At 44.3% G+C, this 24,376-nt stretch overlaps 1 protein-coding gene across 4 annotated transcripts in view; it reads left to right on the forward strand.

The window, feature by feature from the left end:
• The window catches only part of DOP1B (DOP1 leucine zipper like protein B), a 131,004-nt gene extending 111,507 nt beyond the window's left edge, over window positions 1–19,497 (forward strand). For 3 of the 4 annotated variants that reach the window (XM_061424471.1, XM_061424491.1, XM_061424480.1), the window contains exons 28-37: window positions 134–216; window positions 723–832; window positions 978–1,124; window positions 2,699–2,760; window positions 3,271–3,399; window positions 12,201–12,337; window positions 15,474–15,529; window positions 15,809–15,970; window positions 17,779–17,908; window positions 18,788–19,497. In XM_061424471.1, coding sequence (XP_061280455.1) covers window positions 134–216; window positions 723–832; window positions 978–1,124; window positions 2,699–2,760; window positions 3,271–3,399; window positions 12,201–12,337; window positions 15,474–15,529; window positions 15,809–15,970; window positions 17,779–17,908; window positions 18,788–19,042 — 1,271 coding nt within the window. In that variant the 3' untranslated portion in view covers window positions 19,043–19,497. Of the gene's footprint in view, window positions 1–133; window positions 217–722; window positions 833–977; window positions 1,125–2,698; window positions 2,761–3,270; window positions 3,400–12,200; window positions 12,338–15,473; window positions 15,530–15,808; window positions 15,971–17,778; window positions 17,909–18,787 lie in introns of those variants that run through there. The other variant, XR_009737757.1, reaches the window with a different exon arrangement.
• The last annotated feature ends 4,879 nt before the right edge of the window (window positions 19,498–24,376 follow it).

Genomic DNA, 24,376 nt, shown 5'->3' on the forward strand with positions numbered 1-24,376 from the left:
CCTGCGAGATCTTAGCTCCCTGACTAGGGAGTGACCCCCAGCCCCAGCAGTGAGGTCGCAGCGTCCTAACCACTGGGCCAGTGGGCACATCCCCCATCCGTCACGGTTAAAACACAAATGCCTCTCTCAGCAGATGTTGCCGCCGCCGCCTCAGCGATGGTGTCCGCCTCTGCACCCTCAGTGTACAGCGTGCAGGCCTTGTCCCTCCTGGCAGAGGTGAGTACGCGTCTGCCTCGTCATCCCCGCCGGGGGAATGAGGCTTCACGGGGGTGCGTCCATTCTTAGAGGCTGAGCCGGTAAGCCAGCCTGGGCCTCTGGCTGCCCCATGGGGTGCCCTACGAGGCTGTCTGTGGCCACACTCCCGCTTCCTTTAGGAGAGTCCTGTGTTCCGACTCCTGTTCTCCTATGTCTGTGGCCCACATTCCCACTTCCTTTAGGAGAGTCCTGTGTTCCGATTCCTGTTCTCCTATGTCTGTGGCCCACACTCCCACTTCCTTTAGGAGAGTCCTGTGTTCCGGTTCCTGTTCTCCTATGTCTGTGGCCCACATTCCCGCTTCCTTTAGGAGAGTCCTGTGTTCCGACTCCTGTTCTCCTATGTCTGTGGCCCACACTCCCACTTCCTTTAGGAGAGTCCTGTGTTCCGACTCCTGTTCTCCTATGTCTGTGGCCCACATTCCCGCTTCCTTTAGGAGAGTCCTGAGTTCCGACTCCTGTTCTCCTAGGTCCTGGCGTCGCTCCTGGACATGGTTTACCGAAGTGACGAGAAGGAGAAAGCGGTGCCCTTGATCTCACGTTTGCTTCACTATGTTTTCCCTTACCTACGCAATCACAGGTATGGCTGCCACCACCTCTCTGTAACCCCCCAAGCCCGCCCACTCCTGCCCAGGTGTGGGAAGATGGCTAATGGGAAACGCATCCAACAGGGCTCCTCTCACGGCCTCTGACCTTGACCCTTTGCCCTTCCCACCCCCTTGCAGCGCCTACAACGCCCCCAGCTTCCGGGCGGGCGCCCAGCTGCTGAGTTCTCTGAGCGGTTATGCCTATACCAAACGGGCCTGGAAGAAAGAAGCCCTGGAGTTATTCTTGGATCCGGCCTTCTTCCAGATGGACACGGCTTGTGTGCAGTAAGAAACACCATCCTGATTAAAAAAAACGGGCCGGGAACCATCAAGTAGCAAAGTGTGTGGGTTTCTATAATTAGTTCCCATTCCTGAAATGGTGAGCAGAGCTAGGTATTATCATCCCAAATCTTAGGACATCCCTCGCAGGTTAACAGTGTATTTCCGGGGAAGGAATTGAAGTCTTCTGAAAATGACACAGGTGCCCTTTTTTTTTTTTTTTTAATAATCAAGAGAAGAATTGTTATTATTCCTAAAGAGCATAACAAGGGGTTCCAGCTGTACTTGGCCTAGTGCTGCTCTGTCTTGTAATCACAAGATGATGGACCAGCACTGAGACGTCAGGGCTCTGTGGTCACCCTCCTGGGTCCTTCCCCCCACTTCTGGGCTTACACTCCACGAGTCGTCTCTGAGACCGTGCAGCCACCTGCCTCTGCGTGGGCAGCAGAGATGCGTAAATCAGGATGAACTGACTGCGCTTTCCACTCGGAGGTCAGCAGAACCACTCATAACTCTGCCCGTGGCTTGGCTGAACATGTCTTTATTAACAGCAGGGGTCGAGGGTACACACTGGTCAGCTTCTTTGACCACAGCTTTCACCCTGGGTCGGTCAGATCCATTGGAAAACGGACAGGCTACCCACTCCAGTGTTCCTGGGCTTCCCTGGTAGCTCAGTTGGTAAAGAATCCACCTGCAGTGGGGGAGACCACAGTTTGAGTCCTGGGTTGGGAAGATCCGCTGGAGACGGGATAGGCTACCCACTCTAGTATCCTTGGGCTTCCCTGTGGCTCAGCTGGTAAAGAATCTGCTTGCAATGCAGGAGACCTGGGTTCAATCCCTGGGTTGGGAAGATCCCCTGGAAAAGGGAAAGGCTACCCACTCTAGGATTCTGGCCTGGAGAATTCTGTGGACTGTATAGTTCATGGGGTCACAAAGAGTCGGACACGACTGAGCGACTTTGACTTTCACCCTGTAATCCTTTTGCACCGTGGGAGAGTCTGATGAAAACTAGTGATATTTGTCTTCAGGGCCCCAACTGCCCTTCCTCAACACAAGTGTAAGGACATCATCTGTGCAAACACATTTAAAGGCAACCCTTGCAAAAGCCCTTTGATTCAGATGGTAAAGGATTCCGCCTGCAATGCAGGAGACCCGGGTTCAATCCCTGGGTTGGAAAGATCCCCAGAGAAGGGAATGGCAACCCACTCCAGTTTTCTTGCCTGGAGAATCCCATGGACAGAGGAGCCTGATGGGCTCCATGGGGTTGCAGAGAGTCAGATACAACGGAGTGACTAACACTTCTTTTTTTTTTTTTTTGCAAAAGCCAAAGGACTTTGACACAAGTGCTTTCTTTTATGGTGGTCTGGGAATTATTCATTACTCCCTGTTATTTATTCCCTATATTAAGGTTATAAATGAAGAGCTTCTGCTTAGTTTCTCCTTATTCATCCCTTTCACTAACTTTTCAGAAAGCAGTCTTTAATCTTAAAGGGACATGTTATTTTTCCTTGATATTTTTGACTGGGCTGTCACCCTTTGCATATTTAACTTTGCTTTTTTTTTTTTTTTTTAATATCCAGTTGGAAGTCCATTATTGACCATCTTCTGACTCATGAGAAAACTATGTTTAAAGATCTAATGAGTAAGTTTTTCTGTGTTAATGTGCACATAAGTCATACTTTAAAGGACCGATGCCTTTTGGTCATAATGAGCTTTTACCACATTTCAGAACGTGGCTCAAACTTTTTATGGTGCAGTTTCAGCCACAAACTATACTGTGATGCATAGGATTTGCCGGGACTCCATGAATGAACCTTTCTGGTTCCAGTCAGTTGACAAGAATGCCTCTCACCACCATTTTTGCATTTTTATAATGGAGAAAATACTTTTGAAAGCAATAATAAAGTGACCGTAATTTGTTAGGAGTACTTTTCTATACTGCATATTGTCTTCAAATACCCTACAGTTAAGCATCACTCAAGAAATAAATACTTCCATAAATTTTAAATATTTGGATAATAGCTACATGCCCTTAATCAAGACCATATTCCACCAGGGAAGATAGGAATGAACACTTGTGTGAATTTCTCATCACTTACCTCTCATTGTAGGTTTCTCACTAAGTGAAACGTATTTGCTGTATTTATTCCAGGCATGCAGAGCAGTTCTTTAAAACTGTTCTCCAGTTTTGAGCAGAAAGCCATGCTGCTAAAGCGCCAGGCATTTGCTGTCTTCAGTGGAGAACTTGATCAATACCACCTTTACCTTCCTCTAATCCAAGGTAAGAAGGCCCCCCCTCCCCTCCAAGCCCCCTCCCCGCACAGACAGGTCCAGAGTGGCCAAAACGGCTGGAGACCAGGGGGGCCCACAGCACATGCTGGCAGAATGGGCCAGTGTTAGACGAGCGTTCCACAGGGGCAGTCCTAGAAGAACTTTGGTAAATCAGGAACTTTGTTTTAAAAATCAGTTACTATAATGCTGTTAATCTATCAGGTCATTTTTTAAAGTCTGGCCATACTTCTTCAGCACTGTCTCCTGCTAGATCCCCCCTGCAGTGCAGACACTTGGAGGGTGCAGCGCTAACGGAGGCTAGTCAAGGAGCAAGACTGTGGAGGAGCGCCTTTATTCCTTAGCAGTTTTTTCCTCTCCTTCACCCTATCAGTATCCTTTATCTGCCTCAAAAATGAATGACTGGGGCTTCCCTTGTGGTCCAGTGGTGAGCAGGGGTTCGGGGTTCAGTCTTTGGTTAGGGAACTAAGATCCCACATCTCTCTGGGCCAAAAAACCAAAACATAAAGCAGAAGCAATACTGTAACAAATTCAATGCTGTGCTGTGCTCAGTTGCTTCAGTCGTGTCCGACTCTTTGTGACCCTGTGGACAAGCAGCCCACCAGGCACCTCTGTCCACGGGGAATCTCCAGGCAAGAATACTGGAGTGGGTTGCCATGCCCTCCTCCTGGGGATCTTCCTGACCCAGGAATTAATCCCACATCTCCGGCTTCTCCCGCATTGCAGGCAGGTTCTTTACCTACTGAGCCACCTGGGAAGCCCAAGAGATTCAATAAAGACTTTAAAAACAGTCAACATCAAAAATCCTTTTTAAAAAAATGAATGTGGATATTACACATGACTTTGAAGGGTTTTTTTCCCCTCCTTATGAAATGTTAAGATGAACATTCTAATTCACCCTCCTCCAAGATATGAAAGAATTCTCAAATAGAAATGTGTTTTACTCATAGCCTAAACAAGATATAATGAAGTAAAAAAAAAAAAAAACCTTTCAAGATCATGTTAAATATCATGAGTACTAGTGTAAAAACAGTTTTATAAATACTAGAATTATGATGATGTCAGTCATTTTGGGGGAGGGTCAGGTTTATTAAGGTATAATTTACATACAATAAAGATGACTTCCCCTAGTGGCTCAGACGGAGAAGGCAATGGCACCCCACTCCAGTACTCTTGCCTGGAAAATCCCATGGACGGAGGAGCCTGGTAGGCTCCAGTTCACGGGGTCACTAAGAGTCGGACACGACTGAGCGACTTCACTTTCCCTTTTCACTTTCATGCATTGGAGAAGGAAATGGCAACCCACTCCAGTGTTCTTGCCTGGAGAATCCCAGGGACGGGGGAGCCTGGTGGGCTGCCGTCTGCGGGGTCGCACAGAGTCGGACACGACTGAAGCGACTTAGCAGCAGCAGCAGCAGTGGCTCAGATGGTAAAGAATCCACCTGCAGTGCAGGAGGCCCAGGTTCAGTCCCTCAGTCCAGAAGATCACCCGGAGAATGGAATGGCTACCCACTCCAGTATTCTTGCCTGGAGAATTCCATCAACAGAGGAGCCTGGTGGGCTACAGTCTATGGGGTCGCTCAGAGTCAGAAACAGCTAAGTGACTGACACCTTACGTACAGTAGAAGTCACCCTTCTGGCTGTACAGTTCTGTGAATTTTGATAAACACACACAGTCATGTAACCACCACTGCAGTCAAGATACAGAACATTTCCATCACCCCTGAAAGTTTGCTCTTGCCCCTCAGAAGTCATCTCCTCCCCTGACCCCATCAACCACTAAATCTGCTCTCTGCTCGCGTAGTTTCATTTTTTCCAGAATGTGAATGTGATTAGACAGTGTAGAGCCCTTGAGCCTGGCTTCATGCTATTGTACTTACCCGGAGTTACTCCTTTTTGTTTATCTACAGTGTTCCATTCTGTGAGTTGTTTGCCCAGTCACCAGTGGAAGGGCATTCAGGTTGTTCCACGTAGAATTATGCAATAGATCTCTTAATGCTGCCCTCCTAAAAATTTTCATATAGATATCTGTCAGTTCACGAAGTATATGCTTTTCCTAAATATTAGTACTACTAGTTCTCAGTCCACGTCCCTACTTGATTAACCATTTGAAAGGTCTTAATGATTTTAGGCCAAAACATTAACAGCTTTCCCAGGTATTAATTATGATAGTGTTTTACATTGGCAATAATAAAAAATACCATCTTATACTTCAGCTGACATAATTTCTGCAACGTCAAGCGCATCATGGAGATGTTCATGCCATAACATCCTGAATACCTACAATGTGTGAAAGCGAATGTTCAGATAGGACAGGTCCTTACTCGAAGTACTAACAGGCTGATGAGATCAAAGGGTGACCAGGAATGCCCATGAAGACGGTGGCAGCCCCCCAAAGCCTTCAGCTCAGAGCAGAGTCAGAGCTGAATTTTGTGGCATCCTTACAGGATTTGGGAGCGAGGAAGAGCGACAGGAACCACGTTTCCTGTGGTTCACGGGCAGCATCTGGGACGGTGCTTTATGCACCTGGCCCCGGGACAGGGGCCTGAAAGGGCAGCGTCAAGCCCCCTGTCCCAGAAGCAGAGCGTGGTGGCCAGTGCACCGGGCAGTCCGCCTTCTCGCCCATCAGACTCTCTCCTAAAGCCTGGGGCGAGCCCCAGAGGGCTGGAGAGACACTGTTCAGTGTACAGAGCAAGAAAACACAGACAGTGACCTTCCTTAACCAGCGGCGTGGAGGGTCTGACCACGGCAGGATGTAAACATTCAATTTCTGAGAGATCATGAGATGGGGAGGGAAGTAGGGGGCCACAGAATAGTATATACATTATATATGGTACTTTTATATATGGCATATATGTATATGGGGGCTTCCCTGGTGGCTCAGAGGCTAAAACATCTGCCTGCAATGCGGGAGACCTGAGTTCAATCCCTGGGTCGGGAAGATTCCCCTGGAGAAGGAAATGGCACCCCAGTCCGGTACTCTTGCCTGGAAAATCCCATGGATGGAGAAGCCTGGTAGGCTGCAGTCCATGGGGTCGCAAAGTCAGACACGACTGAGCGACTTCACTTTTACTTTCTTATATGTATATGAAGGTCACCTTCATGCTGACTTTAAGTAGGAAATGTTTGGGAGCCCTTGGAGAAAGAGGAATTTCTCCAAATAAATACCCTCCACTTTGGATAACTCAAGGGTGGTTTTTTGGTTTTTTGTTTTTGTTTTTTTGTTTGTTTGTTTTTTTTTAATACTACCTGTTTGAAAAAATTGAGTGGAACTCCCTGGCGGTGCTGGAGTGGTGGGTTTCAGAGTGTTCTCTGACAGTCTTGGGTCACTGAGTGGCCTCTGGAGCCATGAGGTCAAGGGAGTAGACAATCCAGAAGGGTCTAAATAATTGTATACCATGGTGGATAGTCAAGGCCTGATCAGAAGAGGTAGGAATAGGGAAGGCCTGGTATTTCTCCTCTGGGGTCCCCTCTAGGGTCCTTTCCCCCTGACTGACCACCATCAAGCAGCCCTGGGTGGAGGGTGATGGTTGTGAGTGGAGTGCGGAGCTAAATAACGCCGTATATCTTGGCTCCTCATGACATAAATTTTACATTGATCTCAAAAGAATTTGTAAATGAGCTCAAAGCAATTATTATTATTTTATAATGGGAAGGATGATCAAATGGTGCTTGTCTAGAATTAAAGGAAGACAGTCATCACCCCCTACAAAGGCTCCTGACGAAGGGATCAGAAAGGCAACCCTGAGGCAACACTCCATGCCCTTTAATTGATGAGGGCAGTTCCTTCCAGGTCTCCTGAAGTCCCTCCCATCTTTTAAGTCTTCCTCGTTGTCCTGTGTTAGCTCCATTTTTTACATCAGGATACCGATGCTCAGAGGGATTAGCACCTCTGTAAAGTTGCATTGCCACTACCTGGCAAAACCTGGACTGAAGTCTGAGCTCTCTGGCTCCCAACAGTGGGCTGTGGTCTTCAGGCGGTACCCTTTGAGGCAGGTGAGTTTCACAGATAGGAAGCAGGCTCGGTGAGATTACCTGGCCAGCCTAAAACGAGATTCCACAACCTTGGCAGTGGTGCATGGTTCTGGCTCAGGGCTGTCTCCTCTGTCTACTCACAAGGGCTCCTTAAGCCTGTGAGGTTTATCACTCAGCTAAGAAAGGCGTATTAGAGATTCTAAAATAGATCATCTTGACTGAAGAATAATCTCATGAGTTTAGTTTTGATTTGAAATATCAATATGAAATATGCCCTATGTGTACAAACCACTTTTTTTAAATCTGTTTTTTGTTGAAATAGATTAAGACTCACAAGAAGTTGCACCAGTAGTACCTAGTGTTCCTGGGTACCATTTGTTCAGCTTTCCCTGTGGTAACATCTCACATAAGCATAGTCTCTCATCAAGACCGAAAATTGACATGGGAATGTTACCGCAACTCAACTAGAGACTTGTTCAGAGCTCACCAGTTTCTACAATGCATTCTTCTTGTGTATGTTTGTGTGTGTGTCCAGTTATGTGAATGAATCTCCTCTACAAATTCTTGTGGACAGCACCACAACCAGGACATAGAACTCTTCCCTCACCACTAAGCAACGCCCTCAAGCTACTCATTTCAGTTCAGTCACTCAGTCGTGTCTGACTCTTTGCAACCCCACGAACTGCAGCACGCCAGGCCTCCCTGTCTCTCACCAACTCCTGGAGTTTACCCAAACTCATGTCCACTGAGTCGGTGATGCCATCCAACCATCTCATCCTCTGTGGTCCGTTTCTCCTCCTGCCTTCAATCTTTCCCAGCATCAAGCCACTCACTTCTTTATAGAGTCACACCCTCTACCCAGGCCTAACCCTTGGAAACCGCTCACCTGTTCTCCATGACTTTGATTTTTCACTTTGAGAATATTGTATAAATGGAATCATGCAGCATGTCACCTTTTGAGAATAGTTTTTTCATTCAGTACAATGCCTCTGAGATCCATCCAGAGGCAAGTAGGTTCATGGGTGTATCAAGAGTTTGCTCTTTTTTAATGAGTAATAATACTCCATTTTATGGATGTTTCACAGTTCATTTATCCATTTAACTGGAGGACATTTGTGTTGTTCCAGTTTGGGGTTATTAGAAATAAAGCCTCTATGATGCATGCGTGTACCATTTTTGTGTGGTTGTAAATTGTCATTTCTCTACACAAGGGTTTGATTACAGGGTCCTGTGGTAAATGTGTTTAACTCTCTAGTTCAGTTCAGTCACTCAGTCGTGTTTGACTCTTTGCAACCCCATGGACTATAGCATGCCAGGCTTCCCTGTCCCTCACCAACTCCTGGAGCTTACTCAAACTCATGTCCATCAAGTTGGTGATGCCATCCAACCATCTCATCCTCTGTCGTCCCCTTCTCCTCCCGCCTTCAATCTTTCCCAGCATCAGGGTCTTTTCCAATGAGTCAGTTCTTTGAATCAGGTGGCCAAAGTACTGGAGTTTCAGCTTCTGCGTCAGTCCTTCCAATGAATATTCAGGACTGATTTCCTTTAGGATAGACTGGTTTGATCTCCTTGCAGTCCAAGAGTCTTCTCCAACCCCACAGTTCAAAAGCATCGATTCTTCAGTGCTCAGCTTTCTTTATGGTCCAACTCTCACGTCCAAACATGATTACTGGAAAAACCATAGCTTTGACTAGACAGACCTTTGTCATCTAACTCTCTAAGAAACTCTCTATGAAATTGCCAAACTGTTTTTCAGAGTGGATGTACCATTTTGCATCCTCATTTAAACAGTAATTCAAGTGTCATTATCCTTTTTGATGCCTATAGAGATAACCTTTGTTTCATTCTTGATATTGGCAATTTACCTTCTCTTTTTTGGGGTTAGTGTTTCTAGAAGTTTATTGGTTTTATTGTTCTTTTCAAATTACCAAACTTTAGTTTGATTTTTTATGTGTATTATTTTTGTTTTGTTTGTAATTTCATTTATTTCTGCTCTTTATCACGCCCTTCTTTATCCTTGTTTTGGGTTTAGTCTGTTCTTTTTCTAGTCTCGTGTGGTGGTGGTGGTTTAGTCGCTAAGTCATGTCCAACTCTTGCAACCCCATGGACTGTAGCCTGCCAGGCTCCTCTATCCATGGGATTGTCCAGGCAAGAATACTGGAGTGGGTTGCCATTTCCTTCTCCAAGTCTCATAAGACAGAGGCTTAATTTATAGAATTGAGTGCTTTCTTCTTTTATAATGTAAGCACTTAGTGCTATATATTTCCCTCTCGTTACTTTAACTATATCCCACAAAATCTGATAACTTTTTAATTTTCATTCATTGCTTTATATCTTTTATTTGCTTTGATGCTTCCTCTTAGCCCATATCTTATTTATTAATAGAAGTTTGTTAGTTTCCAAGTGTTTCCAGTTGTTCTTCTGTAATTAATTTCCAGTTTGAGTCCATTATGGTCAGAGTGGGCTTCCCTGATGGCTCAGACGATAAAGAATCCACCTGCAATGCGGGAGACCTGGGTTTGATCCCTGGGTTGGGAAGATCCCCTGGAGGAGGGCATGGCAACCCTGGAGAATCTTGCCTGGAGAATCCTCATGGACAGAGGAATCTGGTGGGCTACAGTCCATGGGGTCACAAAGAGTCAAACACGACTGAGCGACTAAACACACACACGTGGTCAGAGAACATTCTTTGTAGAATTTAAATTTGTTGAAGTTAGATTTTGTCATGGGTCATTAAGCAGTCTTGGTGAATGTTCCACGAGCAGTTAATGAGATGAATTCTGCTGTGTTGAGCGGAGTGGTCTGCAAGTGTTGTTTAGATCCTGCAGGCTGGTGGTATTGCTTGGTTCTTCTATATCCTTACTTGACTGTTTTTTTCCTAAGGCTTCTATCCGTCATGCGGTAGGGATGTTGAACCTCAGCTACAGTTGTCAGAAGTTATTCTTTGAGTTCTGGTAGTTCTTTCTTCTTGTAATTTAGACCGCTGTTGTTCGGTACACAGGCATTTAGGATGTTACATCTTCCTGCTGAATTGACCTTTCGCTCTGCAGTGTCCCCCTTTGACCCTGGTGCTCTGCTCTGCTCTGCAGTCCATTCCGTGTTAATAGTGCCACTCCAGCTTTCTTAAAATGTTTGCATGGTGTGTCTTTTCCCATCTGTTTACCTTTAACCTACTTATATAATTATATTTGAAGTGAGTTTTGTGTAAGATAGCATACAAGTTTTGTGTAAGATAGCATACTTCTTCTTTCTGGAGAGGGCAATGGCACCCCACTCCAGTACTTCTGCCTGGAAAATCCCATGGATGGAGGAGCCTGGTGGCTGCAGTCCATGGGGTCGCTAGAGTCGGACACGACTGAGCGACTTCACTTTCACTTTTCACTTGCATGCATTGGAGAAGGAAATGGCAACCCACTCCAGTGTTCTTGCCTGGAGAATCCCAGGGATGGGGAAGCCTGGTGAGCTGCCGTCTGTGGGGTTGCGCAGAGTTGGACACGACTGAAGTGGCTTGGCGGCGGCAGCAGCATACAAGTACATCATTTCTTTCATCCATTCAACCAGTCTCTCTCTTTTAACTGGTGGATTTAGACAGTTTACCTTTAATGTAATTACTGGCATGTCAGGATATATTATGCCTTTTTTTAAATTTTCTGTTTGTTCCTTGTTTTTAATTCCTTTGTTTGCCTTTTTTCTATTTTCCTGAGGTTACTTGAACATTTTTTCAGCATTACATTTTGATTTATTTAAAGTGGGTTTGGGGATGTGTCTCTTTTTAAAGTTTTTGCAGTGGTGGCTATAGGGATTCCAGCGAACATAGAATGTATATACTTGTATCAACATTTTACATCATTTGGGATGCTCTTCTGTTCTCCCATGTGGTATAGGTGTCTGAAATACTACCTTTTCGTATTGGAACCATAAGAGGTAGAGATAAAACTTTTTGCTTTTACTGTCCAACATAGGTTAACTACTCAGGAAGAAAGAATATTGTATGATTTTAAGAGAAGTTTATTACTAATGTATTCCAGTGAATCTTAACCAGCATGACCATAGTTCAGCTGTTTGCCATGGCAATTTGTCATATTCCTCAGAAACCTTAAATTATGAGAAGAATCACATTCTATAAGCAATAGTTCAGTGGAGAAATGGGGAAGACTTAGAGACTAGAGAGTTTTACTCAACTTCTTTTTTGCTGCAGGAATTGAAGTTTTTGTCGTAGTCATCAAATCTAAACTTAACTGAATCATTCTTGTGTTCACGCAACTTCACTTGTCACTCCTCACCCCCAAAGTACAGTGTCATCTGCCAACCAACCTATGTGATCTTATAGTTTGATGTCTTGTACTTGATATTCTTAGAAGAACATTTACAGGACTTCCCTGGAGGTCCAGCGGTTAGGACTCCATGCTTCTGCCGGGGGCACAGGTTTGACCCCGGGTCAGGGAACTAAGATCCCGCAAGCTAGATAGCATGACCAAAAATTAAGAATTAAAAAAACCCACCATCACTTACATGCTCATTGATGATGCAGTGGATTTCCAGCTTGAGCCGGAAGTTGATGCCCTCCTCCCTACTCAGCTGTAGCAGGGGAATAAGAGGCCCTTGGCTCACTTCTTTAGCAAAGGCCAGGAACTGCTGTGCCTCACAAAGAAGAGGGCTGTGGGCAAACATGAAGAGCAGTACCATTCTCCCAACACCCAGCTCACATACAGTTGTTGTCAAATGTCAGAGCGATTGCAGTTGTGTTTTTCCTCTTTGTCTAGTGAGAAGCTCCAAACTCCTCATTTGTGTGACATCTCGAAAATCTTCTTTCCTTAGAACGCCTGACAGACAATCTCAGAGTGGGACAGACATCCTCAGTTGCTGCTCAGATGTTTCTTTTTTTCAGAGTTTTGCTGCTAAGAATATCTCCCCAACATTTGACTTCACTGTGGCCAATAATGGTCTCTGAATTGGTAAGTGCAAGTACTTTATTCTTGAGGTAAAATTGGAGTTTTTTAAAATGCGGTTTCAGTAATAATGTACCCTTTTGTGTATATATAATTTGATCTGTAAAATTTTCAATCAAGTTGGTAGTGCATGGTCAGCTCTTGGTTAAGTAGTGATATTTTATCCTCTAATCTTAGTTGACCTCTCAATTGTAGTTATTTAAATTAATTTGATATTATTTGCTTTTTTTTTTTTTGGCCACCCCATGTGACTTTTGGGATCTGACTTCCCCAGCCAAAGATTGAAGCCAGCAGTGAAAGCATTGAGTCTTAACCACTGGACTGCCATAGAGCGCCCTGTTTGCTATTTTTCAAACTGGCCTTTTCCCACTTTTAATGAGACATAAGTGTCATGCAGCAGCATATAAGTTTAAAGTGCACCACATAATGATTTGACTGAAATATATCATGAGACCCGTATCACATTCAGTTAACATCCATCATCTCATACAGATCCAAAAGAAAAGAATTTTTTTCCTTGTGATGACAACTCAGGATTTACTGTCTTTACTTTCACCTGTGACTTACAGCAGCTTTGACTGCAGTTGTCACATCCTGCGTTATCCCTAGTAATAACATGCCGGGGTCCAGCCCCGGCTGATCCAGGGTATTCGAAGGAGAGACGGCTTCGGCGACCTATTTATTTATTTATTTATCAAAGATATAAAGAGTAATAGAATGAGGATAGCTCAGTAGGAAAATTCAGTGGAGAAAAGAAGCTGAGTAGCTCGGTTTACGCGGAAAATCAATATAACCCGTGACACCAGGTTAGCTCTGACCACGGAGGCCGCAGGCGCCCTCTCGAATAGCGGAAGGTGCCCCACCTTAGACACCTTCTCAAGTGAGTCTTAGACGCCCAGGCAAATAAATGGTCGCAGAGGATATCCGCACTCCAGATGGAGACTCAGCTGGAAATTGAGGGGAAGAATGACATGGGGAGACCAGGCTTTGGTGAGCAAGGCCCATAGCTTTATTTTCAACAGGGGCTTTTATACCCTAAGTTACACATAGAGGATAATAGGGGATGCAAAGTCAGCAGTCTTTGATCCTTATCAAAAACCAGGGTTTCTTTCCTGCAAATTTATCGTATACAAATGGTTTAGGTGATTTACATCATCTTCTGGCCAGAAGGCCTATTAACATTTTATGACTCTTGACAAAGACTTATCAACAAAGACTTATTTTCTCTAAGAGTAATTATTTTAAGGTTTGTCGCCATCTTCCGAAGATAAAATTGCATTCCTATAGGGCGGATGTGTAATGGGTTTACAACAAAGGAAAGAATTTATTACCTTAAGGGTCTAAAGTTACTAACACCAAGGCCACTACTTATTTTTTCTACATACCAACTATATTAATTAATACACATTCAAGGATACAATTCAGGGGATGTGAAAACTTGGCAACAAGCATTGGCTCATCAATGAAATCTTTTACTAGTTTTATTCTGACAGTTTCTAACTCTCTGAGAGGCTCTAAGCTATTTGAATGTCTTAAGCTTCCCATGCCTCTCGAGGCTGGGAGACTGTAAACAATCGTATGCATAGCTGTAGGAGCCCGGGTAAACTTGTCAGGCGAGTTAGAGAGCCATCTGAGGGGTTTGGATTTAAACACTCCTAATTGCCCAGGAACTTTATTAATTGGAGCTGTAAGTTAACTCTTTGACAGAGACAGCGAGATGGTGGTGGGGGACAGCCCCCAGTAAAGTCAGAGGTGAGAGCACAAAGCAATAAAGTAGGCAGACTCTGGTTTTTGGGGGTAGATGCTCGAGAATATCCAGGGGGACTCCTGAGGCTCGATCCCGCCTTTGCGTATGCCGAGCCTCCTTCCTCATGACCTTTGTCACGAGTGGAATGCCTCACCGGCTCCCGGCAATAACATATGTCTTATAAATCAACGTTTGTATCTTTTGACCACCTTCATTCAATCTTCCCTCTTCCCACCCCCTGCCTCTGATCTCTTCTGTGAGTTCGGTTTGGTTTTGCTTTGTTTTGTTTCTTAGGTTCCCCTTATAAGTGAGATTATACAGTATTTGTCTTTCTCTCCTGACTTATTTTATGTAGTGTAATGCCCTCAGAGTCCTTCCAAATTACTACAGATGTGCCAATGGCAAGATTCCTCCTTTTCATGCTGAATAGCATTCTACTGTGTGTGTGTATTCTCATATACACACATATGCATATGTGTGTAAACATATATACATATGTATGTATGTGTGTATACGCACACATGCATATACATACGTGTATGTGTGTAAACATATATACATATGCGTGTGTGTACATACACATATATGTGCATGGGTATATATTCATATATATATATATATGAAACTTAATCCATTTATTTGTTGATAGACACTTAGAATGTTTCCATGTCTTGGCTACTGTATCGGGTTGACCAAAAAGTTCATTCAGGTTCTTCCCACGTCACAGAAAAACCTGAACAAACTTTTTGGCCAACCTAGTAAATAATGCTGCCTTGAATATGGGGGTGCACATATCTCTTTGAGAATATTTTCATTTCCTTGGAGTATAGTCCCAGAAGTAGGTTTCGTGGATCATACGGTAGTTCTATTTTTAATTTTTTGAGGAGCGGTTATACTGTTTTCCATAGTGACTATACCAGTTTATCATCCCACCAGCAGTGCACGAGGGCTCCCTTTTCTCCACGTCCTCACCAACATTTGTAATCTCGCCCGTTGGATGACAGCAGTTCTAACGGGTGTGAGGTGATGTCTCATCGTGGTTTTGATTTGCGTTTCCTTGATGATTAGTGATGTTGAGCATCTTTTCATGTGCCTGTTGGCCATTCCTATAGCTTCTTTGGAAAAATGTCAATTCAAGTCCTCTGCCCATTTTTTATTTGATTATTTGCTTTTTTGTTATTGAGTTATATGAGTTCTTTATGTATTTTGGATTTATCCCTTACCGCATTTGGTTTGCAAATATTTTTTTCCCATTTCATAGGTTGTCTTTTCATATTTTTGATTCCTTTTGTTTTATTTGCTAATTTTTATGGACATACAAATTTTAAACATTAAGCTAGATTTAACCTCTCTCAAAGAGTAACTTGAATTCACTTTTTTTTTTTTTTTTTTAAGATTCAGGCATTCATACAGCTTGAAGAAGAGCTGAAAAAGGACAATGAATCATTGAGGTAAGTAGTGTATGAGTCTGTACACATATGTGAAGGTTAATGGACATCACTGTATTTTTTTTGTTTTGATTTTTTTTTTTTAGATCCAGACTGTGAACATCAGTTTATGATGTAGGGTTAGCTCATCCTAAACACCATTTTCTTGAAGTAGTTGTGAAGGGACCAGCTATTCTGACCATTTTTCAAAAGGAAAAAACCTTCTTGTGGACATTTCTTAGGCAAAAGGACTACATTGGATGTGAATGAATTTCTAACAAGAGTTTCTTTGCCAATTTATAGAAACAGCAACAAAATCAACAGAATGAAAGTTGCAGCCTCTGATGGAAATGGGCCGTCGGTGGGGGAGATACCCCAGAGCGAGCTGGTCCTCTGTTTATCAGCTTGCAAATTCCTAGACACAGCACTCTCTTTTCCACCTGACAAGATGCCACTGTTTCAGATGTAAGTCACAGGGGACCATGTGTCCTCTTTGAAGGAGGTGACTTTCTTTCCTCATCAGCACTTTCACTTGTTCTTTCCTGTACAGCATGTGGGTTACCAGTGGCCAAGGAGCCTGCTCAGAGTACCGAGTTTCAGATTACTCGCAACATCTGTGGTTTGGTGAATTTGGCTCACAGTAGTATTTATGGATGGGTTTCTGTTCGTGTGTGTGTTTCAGTGGGTTTTGCTATTGGGTGGTTATAAAACAGAGGCCCGCGCTGGTGATCCTCACTGCATTTACGTATTTTCTTTTCTTGGTCTCTTTGTTTTTAATTAACTAAATGGAACACGCTGTCTCCAGTTCACTCTGCCCCTATTGGCTCACATTCCTGTGGGCTTAACATGGCCGCTCGTATGTTTCATTTCATGCCTGGCCCCAGATGCCACTTCTCTCTGTCCTGTCGCCCTAAAGAGAGGAATCGTGTAGAAATGTTTGTGGTTAGAAACACAGAATGAAAGAAGCCAGTCTGAAATGGCTACATACCATATGTTTTCAACTATATGATGATCTGTAAAGGACAAAACTGTAAAGACAGTGAACAGATGAGTGTGTCCCAGGAGTGGAGAGGGAGGCGGGGCACAGGATTTTCAGGGCAGTGAGATGATTGTGTGCGATTGTGTGTCTACTATACTGTGAACACATGTCGTTACACACTTGTCCAAGCCGATGGAAGATGCAGCTCCAAGAGTGAACCCTAAGCTTAACTCTGGACGTGGGGTGATGGTGGTGAGCCAGTGTCAGTTCATCGATTGTAACATGTACCCTTCCGGTGGGAGTGTTGACAGGGAGGCTCAGCCTAGTAGAGAAGGGGCAGGGGGCAAATGGGAAACCTCCATACCTGCTGCTCAATTTTGGATGAACCTAAAACTGCTCTAAAAAAGAAAGTTGTTAAAAAAAATTTTTAAAAAATAAATAAATAAATAAAAAGAAAGTTTTTTTTTTTTTCTTTAAGTGAGTTCCAATGTACGTGAATATGCATAGCATATTCACTAATCATAATAGGCAAAAAGTAGAGAAAACCTAAATGTCCATCCATTGACAAGCAGATAAATAACATACGGTGTGTCCGGACAATGCAATAGTCTACAACACAAAGAGATGGAAGTGTCAGCACGTGGTAACAGCATGGGCGAGCCTTGACGATAGTAGGTTAAGTGAGAAAAGCCAGGTACAAACAGCCATGTAGTACATCAGTTGGAATGTAATCGTGTACAACCATGATTCTAATTTATATGAAATGTCTAGAATAAAAAAGACCTGTACAGACAGAAAGTAGTTCAGTGGTGGCCTCGATTGAGGAGCGGATTGAGGGATGAGACTGAGGGATGACTGGAGTGGATTGAGGGGTGAGTGCTAAAGGGAGCAGCAATTCTATTTGGGGTTTTAAAATACTCTAAAATTGATCACGATGGATGGTGATGGACGTACAATTCTGTGAATATACCAAAAGCTATGGAATGGTGCAGTCTATTTTTTATTGTATTTTGGGCTGTCCTGGGTCTTAGTTGCAGCATGCAAAGTATTTATTTGCAGCGTGTGAACTCTTAAGTTGCGGCATGTGGGATCTAGTTCCCCGACCAGGCATTGAACCCACATTCCCTACACTGGGAGCGTGGAGTCTTAGCCACTGAACCACCAGAGAGTCCTGAATAGTACACTTTAAACGAGTGAACTGTACAGTACGTGAATTACATCTCAGAGAAGCTATTTGAAAACCTCTGGGTGGGCTGTGAGCCCATGTGCCTGACCTCGGATTCTCTTCCTCCAGTTACAGGTGGGCATTTGTTCCCGAAGTGGACACAGAAAGCCCTGCCTTCTCCTCAGATTTAGAAGAGGATCACCAAGAATGCAAGCCCCACACTGTCAGGATTCTTGAACTTCTAAAATTAAAATATGGGGTAATTGTTTTCCTTTTTACAAAATTTGTATTTGTGGTGGGGGGGAGCGGGCTCAGGGGGTGAGTGAAGTACTTCATATGCCATTTGATTTCAATGACTTTGAACGGGGTTCAAATTGCCTCTTAAGTGTTCAGACTTGAAGAGGGTTATACATTTCATCTTTGTCTTAGCGTTTGTATGTCACTTTCTCATCCTGGATGCTAAGAGGCGAAGCATCCTCTTAGCAAAGTGTCCTGGGTAGACACAGTCCTACAGAACAGCGGTCCCCAACCTCCTCGGCATCAGGAGGTGGTTTTGTGGAAGGCACTCTTTCCACAGACCAGGGAGCTGGGATGGGTTGGGGGCATGGTTTCAGGGTGGTTTCATTACCTTTATTGTGCACTTTCTTTCTTTCATCGTTACATTGTGATAATGAAATAATGATCCAACTCACCATAATGCAGCATCACTGGGAGCCCTGAGCTTGTTTTCCTGCAACCTGATGGTCCCAGCTGGGAGTGATGGCAGACAGGGACACCCGAAGTATGTTGCTAATGTCCAGTCTACTCTGTAATCTCATCTTGTTCAACTGCTCACCTTCTGCTTTGCAGCTCGGTTCCTGAATAGACCACAGGCTGGGGACCCCTGCTGTAGAAGGAGACGTGCCTGCAGAGTTCCTCTGTGACTCAGAGGAAGGGCCTGCAGGAGGGGTGGCAGGGGCCCCAGCAGGATGGCTCACAGCGAAATCTGGTGGAAGACGGCAGTGGGGACGTGGGATTCGAGTTAACGCTGCTGCCGTCAGGACAGACAGGGAGTTTTCCTAGAGGACTCATGTCTTAGCTTTCACCACCTGCATGAGCCTCTCTAATCTTTAGCATGTCGTCGTTGGTTTTTTTTCAGGAAATCAGCAGCTCAGATGAGATCGCCTTGAAGAGCGAGTTCCCTCTGCTGCGCCAGCATTCTCTTTCCAGCGTTAGGCAACTGATGCCCTTCTTTGAGACTCTAAACTGTGCTTTTAAAACCCAGAGTCGACTGTCCACCGATACCCAAGGCCCTCCTCCACTCATGGAGTTTCCTGTCGCAGATAACCCAAGGGTCTTGAAACAACTGGAAGAATGTGTTGAACATGACTTTTTGGAACATCTGGAATGTTAACCTTGGACCGGAGAATTTCTGTAAGCCATTTACTGAGACCTTGAGAAAAGCCAGGATATACTGAAAATGGAAAAGGAGCCAGGATAGTGGTTCTAAACAAGTCTATCTCAATTTCAAAAGTAAATTTCAAATCTTTTTTTTTTTTTTGGTGGCCAACAAAACACACCTCCCTGAAATGCCTTGTAATATATTTAGGTCTGATTTTGTGTTTCTTCCTCAATGTATGTAAAGAAGTGAAATTAATATATCATCTAATGGTGGCACAAAATTTGTAATATAAAGTAAACCATGAAGAGATTGAAAAGTTGGGGTTTTTTGTTGCAGATGTGTCAGTACATCTCTCTAAACGTTTTTAACTCGTTGAATATTATTTTTAACCTTTCATACATGTGTCCCTTTAAATGTTTATTTTGGTACCACATTTTAAAATGAAAATACATTATTTTCTGAAAATAGTAATAGCCCGTTACCTTTGACTATTCAGCAGAGGTGTAAGCATGAAGACAATCTCAGGGTATTTAACTCTTGCCGAATTAAAATCACGCGTTCGCACCTTCTGCTGGGTAAGAAATACACCGTTTTCAACCCTCCGACAGCTGTCACCTCAGTTATACAGTGCAATGTGCCTAACCAGCACTTTCCACTTGACATAAATCAATCATCATGGTCGCAGAGGCTTTAATGCCTGAAACTACTGTCAGGGAAATTCACTCTGGACTCTTCTTATTACTCTGTCCTCTCTGGGAACTCTGAACCTCTGCAGACATCACTGTTCGTGAAAATAATTCCTAGGTTCCTCAGCACAGACTCCTTGGGGCTGGCAGCATGCCGTCTCACTCTTTTCAAGCCTCTTTGTCTTACCCCAGCTTCCCTATTTAGAGTCCACTTGGCACGCGTCCTGCACACTCTCTGCCTGTGCTCCAGGCTTGCCTCCCAGACCTGCCTGTCTCATGTTCCCTTTTCAGCCACCAGGGCATTCCATGACATCACTTTCCAGGTCAGACGATGCTGACTGCTCTGATCTGGGCTCTCAGATACATCCTTTCTTACAGACAAGGGTGTCTGGGGACTTGACAAACACTATTGGTTTCGTTTCTTGTAACATCCTACCATGTATAAGTCTGTGAGCAGGGCAGAAGCAATTTGTGTCACTGGCCCCAAGAGAGGATGTGGGGAACACAGAACCACTTGGTTCCCTGCTGCTGCTGCTAAGTCTCTTCAGTCGTGTCCAACTCTGTGGGACCCTATAGATGGCAGCCCACCAGGCTCCCCCATCCCTGGGATTCTCCAGGCAAGAACACTGGAGTGGGTTGCCATTTCCTTCTCCAATGCATGAAAGTGAAAAGTGAAAGTGAAGTCGCTCTGTTGTGCCCGACTCTTAGCGACCCCATGGACTGCAGCCCACCAGGCTCCTCCGTCCATGGGATTTTCCAGGCAAGAGTACTGGAGTGGGGTGCTAAAAGAGTCGAAAAGCACCATCACATATATGGGTATTCATACAAATATGTGTTAAAAATTACACGCGGGGACTTCCGTGTTGGTCCAGCAGTGAAGACTCGGTGTTCCCAGTGCAAGAATCCCAGTTTGGATTCCTGGTGGAGGAACGAAGATCTCGCATGCCACATGGTACAGCACCCCCCAAACTGACAACCAATCTGAGAGCTTATTTATATCACCAGTAGCTATTATGGTATGAAAGATAGTTCTCGTGTCTGTACTTAGATTTACAAATTTTGTTTTTTCCTTTTTTTTTCTCTCCAGTGTCTAAAACAACTCAATACCATATGTAATTTAATCCTTTTTTATTAAGTAGAAATCTTAAAGGGAGTTAATAATACATCTCTGTTTAGCATAAAACAGTAAAAAAGAAGTCTTGTAAATGTGATGGCTGAAGCTCCAATACTTTGGCCACCTGATGTGAAAAGCAACTCATTGGAAAAGACCCTGACGTTGGGAAAGATGGAAGGCAGAAGGAGAAGGGGACAACAGAGGATGAGATGGTTGGATGGCATCACTGACTCGATGGACATGAGTTTGAGGACTCAGTTTTACCCACATGCTAGACTGGCCATATACTTTGTGCCTCAGTCTTCTCAACTACAAAGTGGAATTATCAATGGTAATTACCCCTCAGAGTTGTAGGAACTAATCCTCTCTGTGTTCCCTCAGTGATCTATATATTTTTTTTCACTTTTTTTGGGGATCTTTTGTGTCTTATTTTTTTGACTTTTTATTTTATATTGGAGCATACTATTAACAATGTTGTGTTAATTTCAGGTGTATAGCAAAGTGATTCAGTTATACATGTATCTATTCTTTCTCCAATTCTTTTCCCATTTAGGTTGTTACATAACATTGAGCAGAGTTCCACATGCTACACAGTAGATCCTTGTTGATTATCCATTTGAAATATACCAAGGTGTACATGTCAACCCCAAACTCCCTAACTATACCTCCCCCCAACCCCCACCCTTGCCCCTACCTGTAACCATAAGTTTGTTCTCATAAGCCTATGAGTCTGTTTCTGTTTTATAAGTTCCTTTGTATCTTTTTTTTATACCACATATAAGCAATATCATATGATGTCTTTATCTGACTTCACTAAGTATGACAATCTCTGGACTCATCCCATGTTGCTTCAGTGGTCTGTATAGTTTTAATCATGCATGTGTGTGCTCAGTCATATCCGACTCTCTGCAGCTCCATGGACTGTAGCCCTCCGGCTCCTCTGTTCATGGAATTTTCCAGGCAAGAATACTGGAGTGGATTTCCATTTCCGACTCCAGGGATCTTCCTGTCCCAGGGATCGAACCCACATCTCTTTCATCTCCTGCACCGGCAAGTGGATTCTTCACCACTGTGCCATCTGGGAAACCCCCACCAGCGAAAGCGAAGCTTCTGCTCACTCTCAGTATCCACAAGCCTATGTGTTGCATTAATTGACCTGAGTATCCACATAGATTGTGTATTTTATAAAAGAGAAAATGGAGATTTTTTTTTTTTTGGCCACATCACACGATATGTAGGATCTTAGCTCCCCGACCAAGGATCAAACCTGTGGCCCCTGCAGTGGAAGAATAGGAACTTAATCCCTGGGCAGCCAGGGAAGTCCCCGCATTTGTTGTTTTTGTTTAAGTATGAGGAAAAACAAAATTACCAGTTTTTTTTTTCCTTCCTCATGGAGGCTCTTCTCCACCCCATTTTGAAGATGACTGTTCTGACTCAGTTCCTCCTAGAAGGTAAACCAGGTGTCCAGCCCAAGGACCAAAGTGCCACTGCTCTGGGGGCAAGCAGTGAGCTGGAACCCCTGTTCTAAGAAAGCAGGGTTTGGAACACACGCGGCTGCAGCGGGGTGTGGTGAGAACAGAGCCCATATGTATGGGAATGACATGGTCGTTACCACTGGGGTGCTTTCCAGGGGCTGGGCGTGGCGCTGTGTCATCTGGGTTGTTTCCTAAGCTGCGGAGGAGGTAAGCAGTGTTACCCAATTCTACAAAGTCAACAGAGTCTGTGTTCGTCTTGGTCTAGAGCACTATGTCCTCAAGCCCAGTGCCAAGAAGAGTTCAACAGGAAAATCCCGGGAGGGCTGCTGCTGCGTGGCGAGGTATGGAAGACCACTTCTGAGGGCACCCTGCCCAGTGGGCTTCCTGCCAAACCTGGCCACCCTGGGGTCATGGCAGAGCGGGTGGCTCCCAAGGTGTGGTGAGGAGTATCTTAAAGGAGAACAAGCCTTATTTCCCAGTATGTGTGTATGCCCAGCAAAATTAGAAGGAGCTGGATGGGTCCAGACAGTTGATGAAGGCTCTAATTAAAAGCTTTGAACAACAACCTGGGAGACCAGACAGAATCTGGTCTTTGGAATAAAATTCTCATGTAAGACAATGCCTTCTACTAGGTATTATTTGCAGTTTAATTGTTGTTCAGTCACTAAGTCCTGTCCAACTCTTTGCGACCCATGGGCTGTAGCACACCAGGCTTTGGTGTCCTTCACCATCTCCTGGAGTTTGCTCAAATTCATGTCCATTGAGCCAGTGATACCATCCAACCATCTCATCCTCTATCATCCCCTGCCCCTCCTCTGCCTTCAGTCTTTCCCAGCACCAAGTTCTTTTCCAATGAGTCAGCTCTTTGAATCAGGTGACCAAAGTATTGGAGCTTCAACATCAGTCCTTGCAATGAACATTCAGTGTTGATTTCCTTTAGGATTGACTAGCTAAGGATCTCCTTGCTGTCCAAGGGACTCTTCCAAGAGTTTTCTCTAGCATCACAATTCAAAAGCATCAATTGTTCAGTGTTCAGCTTTTCTTTATGGTCCAACTCTCACATCTGTACATGACTACTGGAAAAACCATACCTTCGACTACATGAACCCACAAACATGGAAAAGTAGCACCATCAAAGGAGAGACTGGTCATGTGGACCTGGACCAGCCAAGGAGTCCATTCTACACCAAGGGCCAACTGGATGTTGTGACAATCACTACAGTGGTATCTTGGCGATCGGGGGCTCCTCTCTAGTTGTGCTGTGCAGGCTTCTCACTGCGGGGGCTTCTCGTTGCAGAGCATGGGCTCTAGGCACGTGGGCTTCAGTATTTGCAGCACACAGGTTCAGGAGTCGTGGTGCACAGGTTTAGTTGCTCCACAGCATGTGGAATCTTCTCAGACCAGGGATTGAACCAGGGACCCCTGCACGGGCAGGGAGACTCCTATCCACTGAACCACGGGGGAGTCTGTATTATAAGTTGTTTTTGATGCCAGTGCTTCCTGGACCACTCTTGGAGAAACACTAGTTTGCAGAGCAATGAGTTCACAGAGATGATGGCTCTTATGGAAACAAAGAAGAAGCCGCAAGGCTGAAGCTTGTCTGGTTACTTTTCATCCTAAACTGGTAGCTCTTTCCAAGTGGTCCTCTATCTAAATCAGAATGCCTACCTTCAAGCCAAGGGGGAAATGGACTTTAAAATCGGGTCTAGGAAGAGAGTCCCCTAAAGAATTTAAGATAGAATTACCCTGTGATCCAGCAATTCCAGTAAAAACTGAAAGCAGAGTCACAAACAGATACTTGTACACCCACATCTGTGGCAGCATTATCCACAACAGCTGAGGTGGAAATAACCTGCATGTCCATCAATGGATGAATGGATAAACGTGGTATAGACATACAGTGGAAGATTATTCAGCCTTAAAAAGGAGTGAAATTCGGACACGAGCTACAACGTGGATGAACCTTGAGCCCATGATGCTAAGTGAAATAAACCAGTCACAAAAGGACAAATATGATTCCACGTACATGAGCTACCTGAACTAGTCAAATTCATAGAAAAAGGAAACAGAA

The sequence above is a fragment of the Bos javanicus genome, chromosome 1 (assembly GCF_032452875.1).
Source record: "Bos javanicus breed banteng chromosome 1, ARS-OSU_banteng_1.0, whole genome shotgun sequence".
In the NCBI taxonomy this organism is placed as follows: Eukaryota; Metazoa; Chordata; class Mammalia; order Artiodactyla; family Bovidae; genus Bos; species Bos javanicus.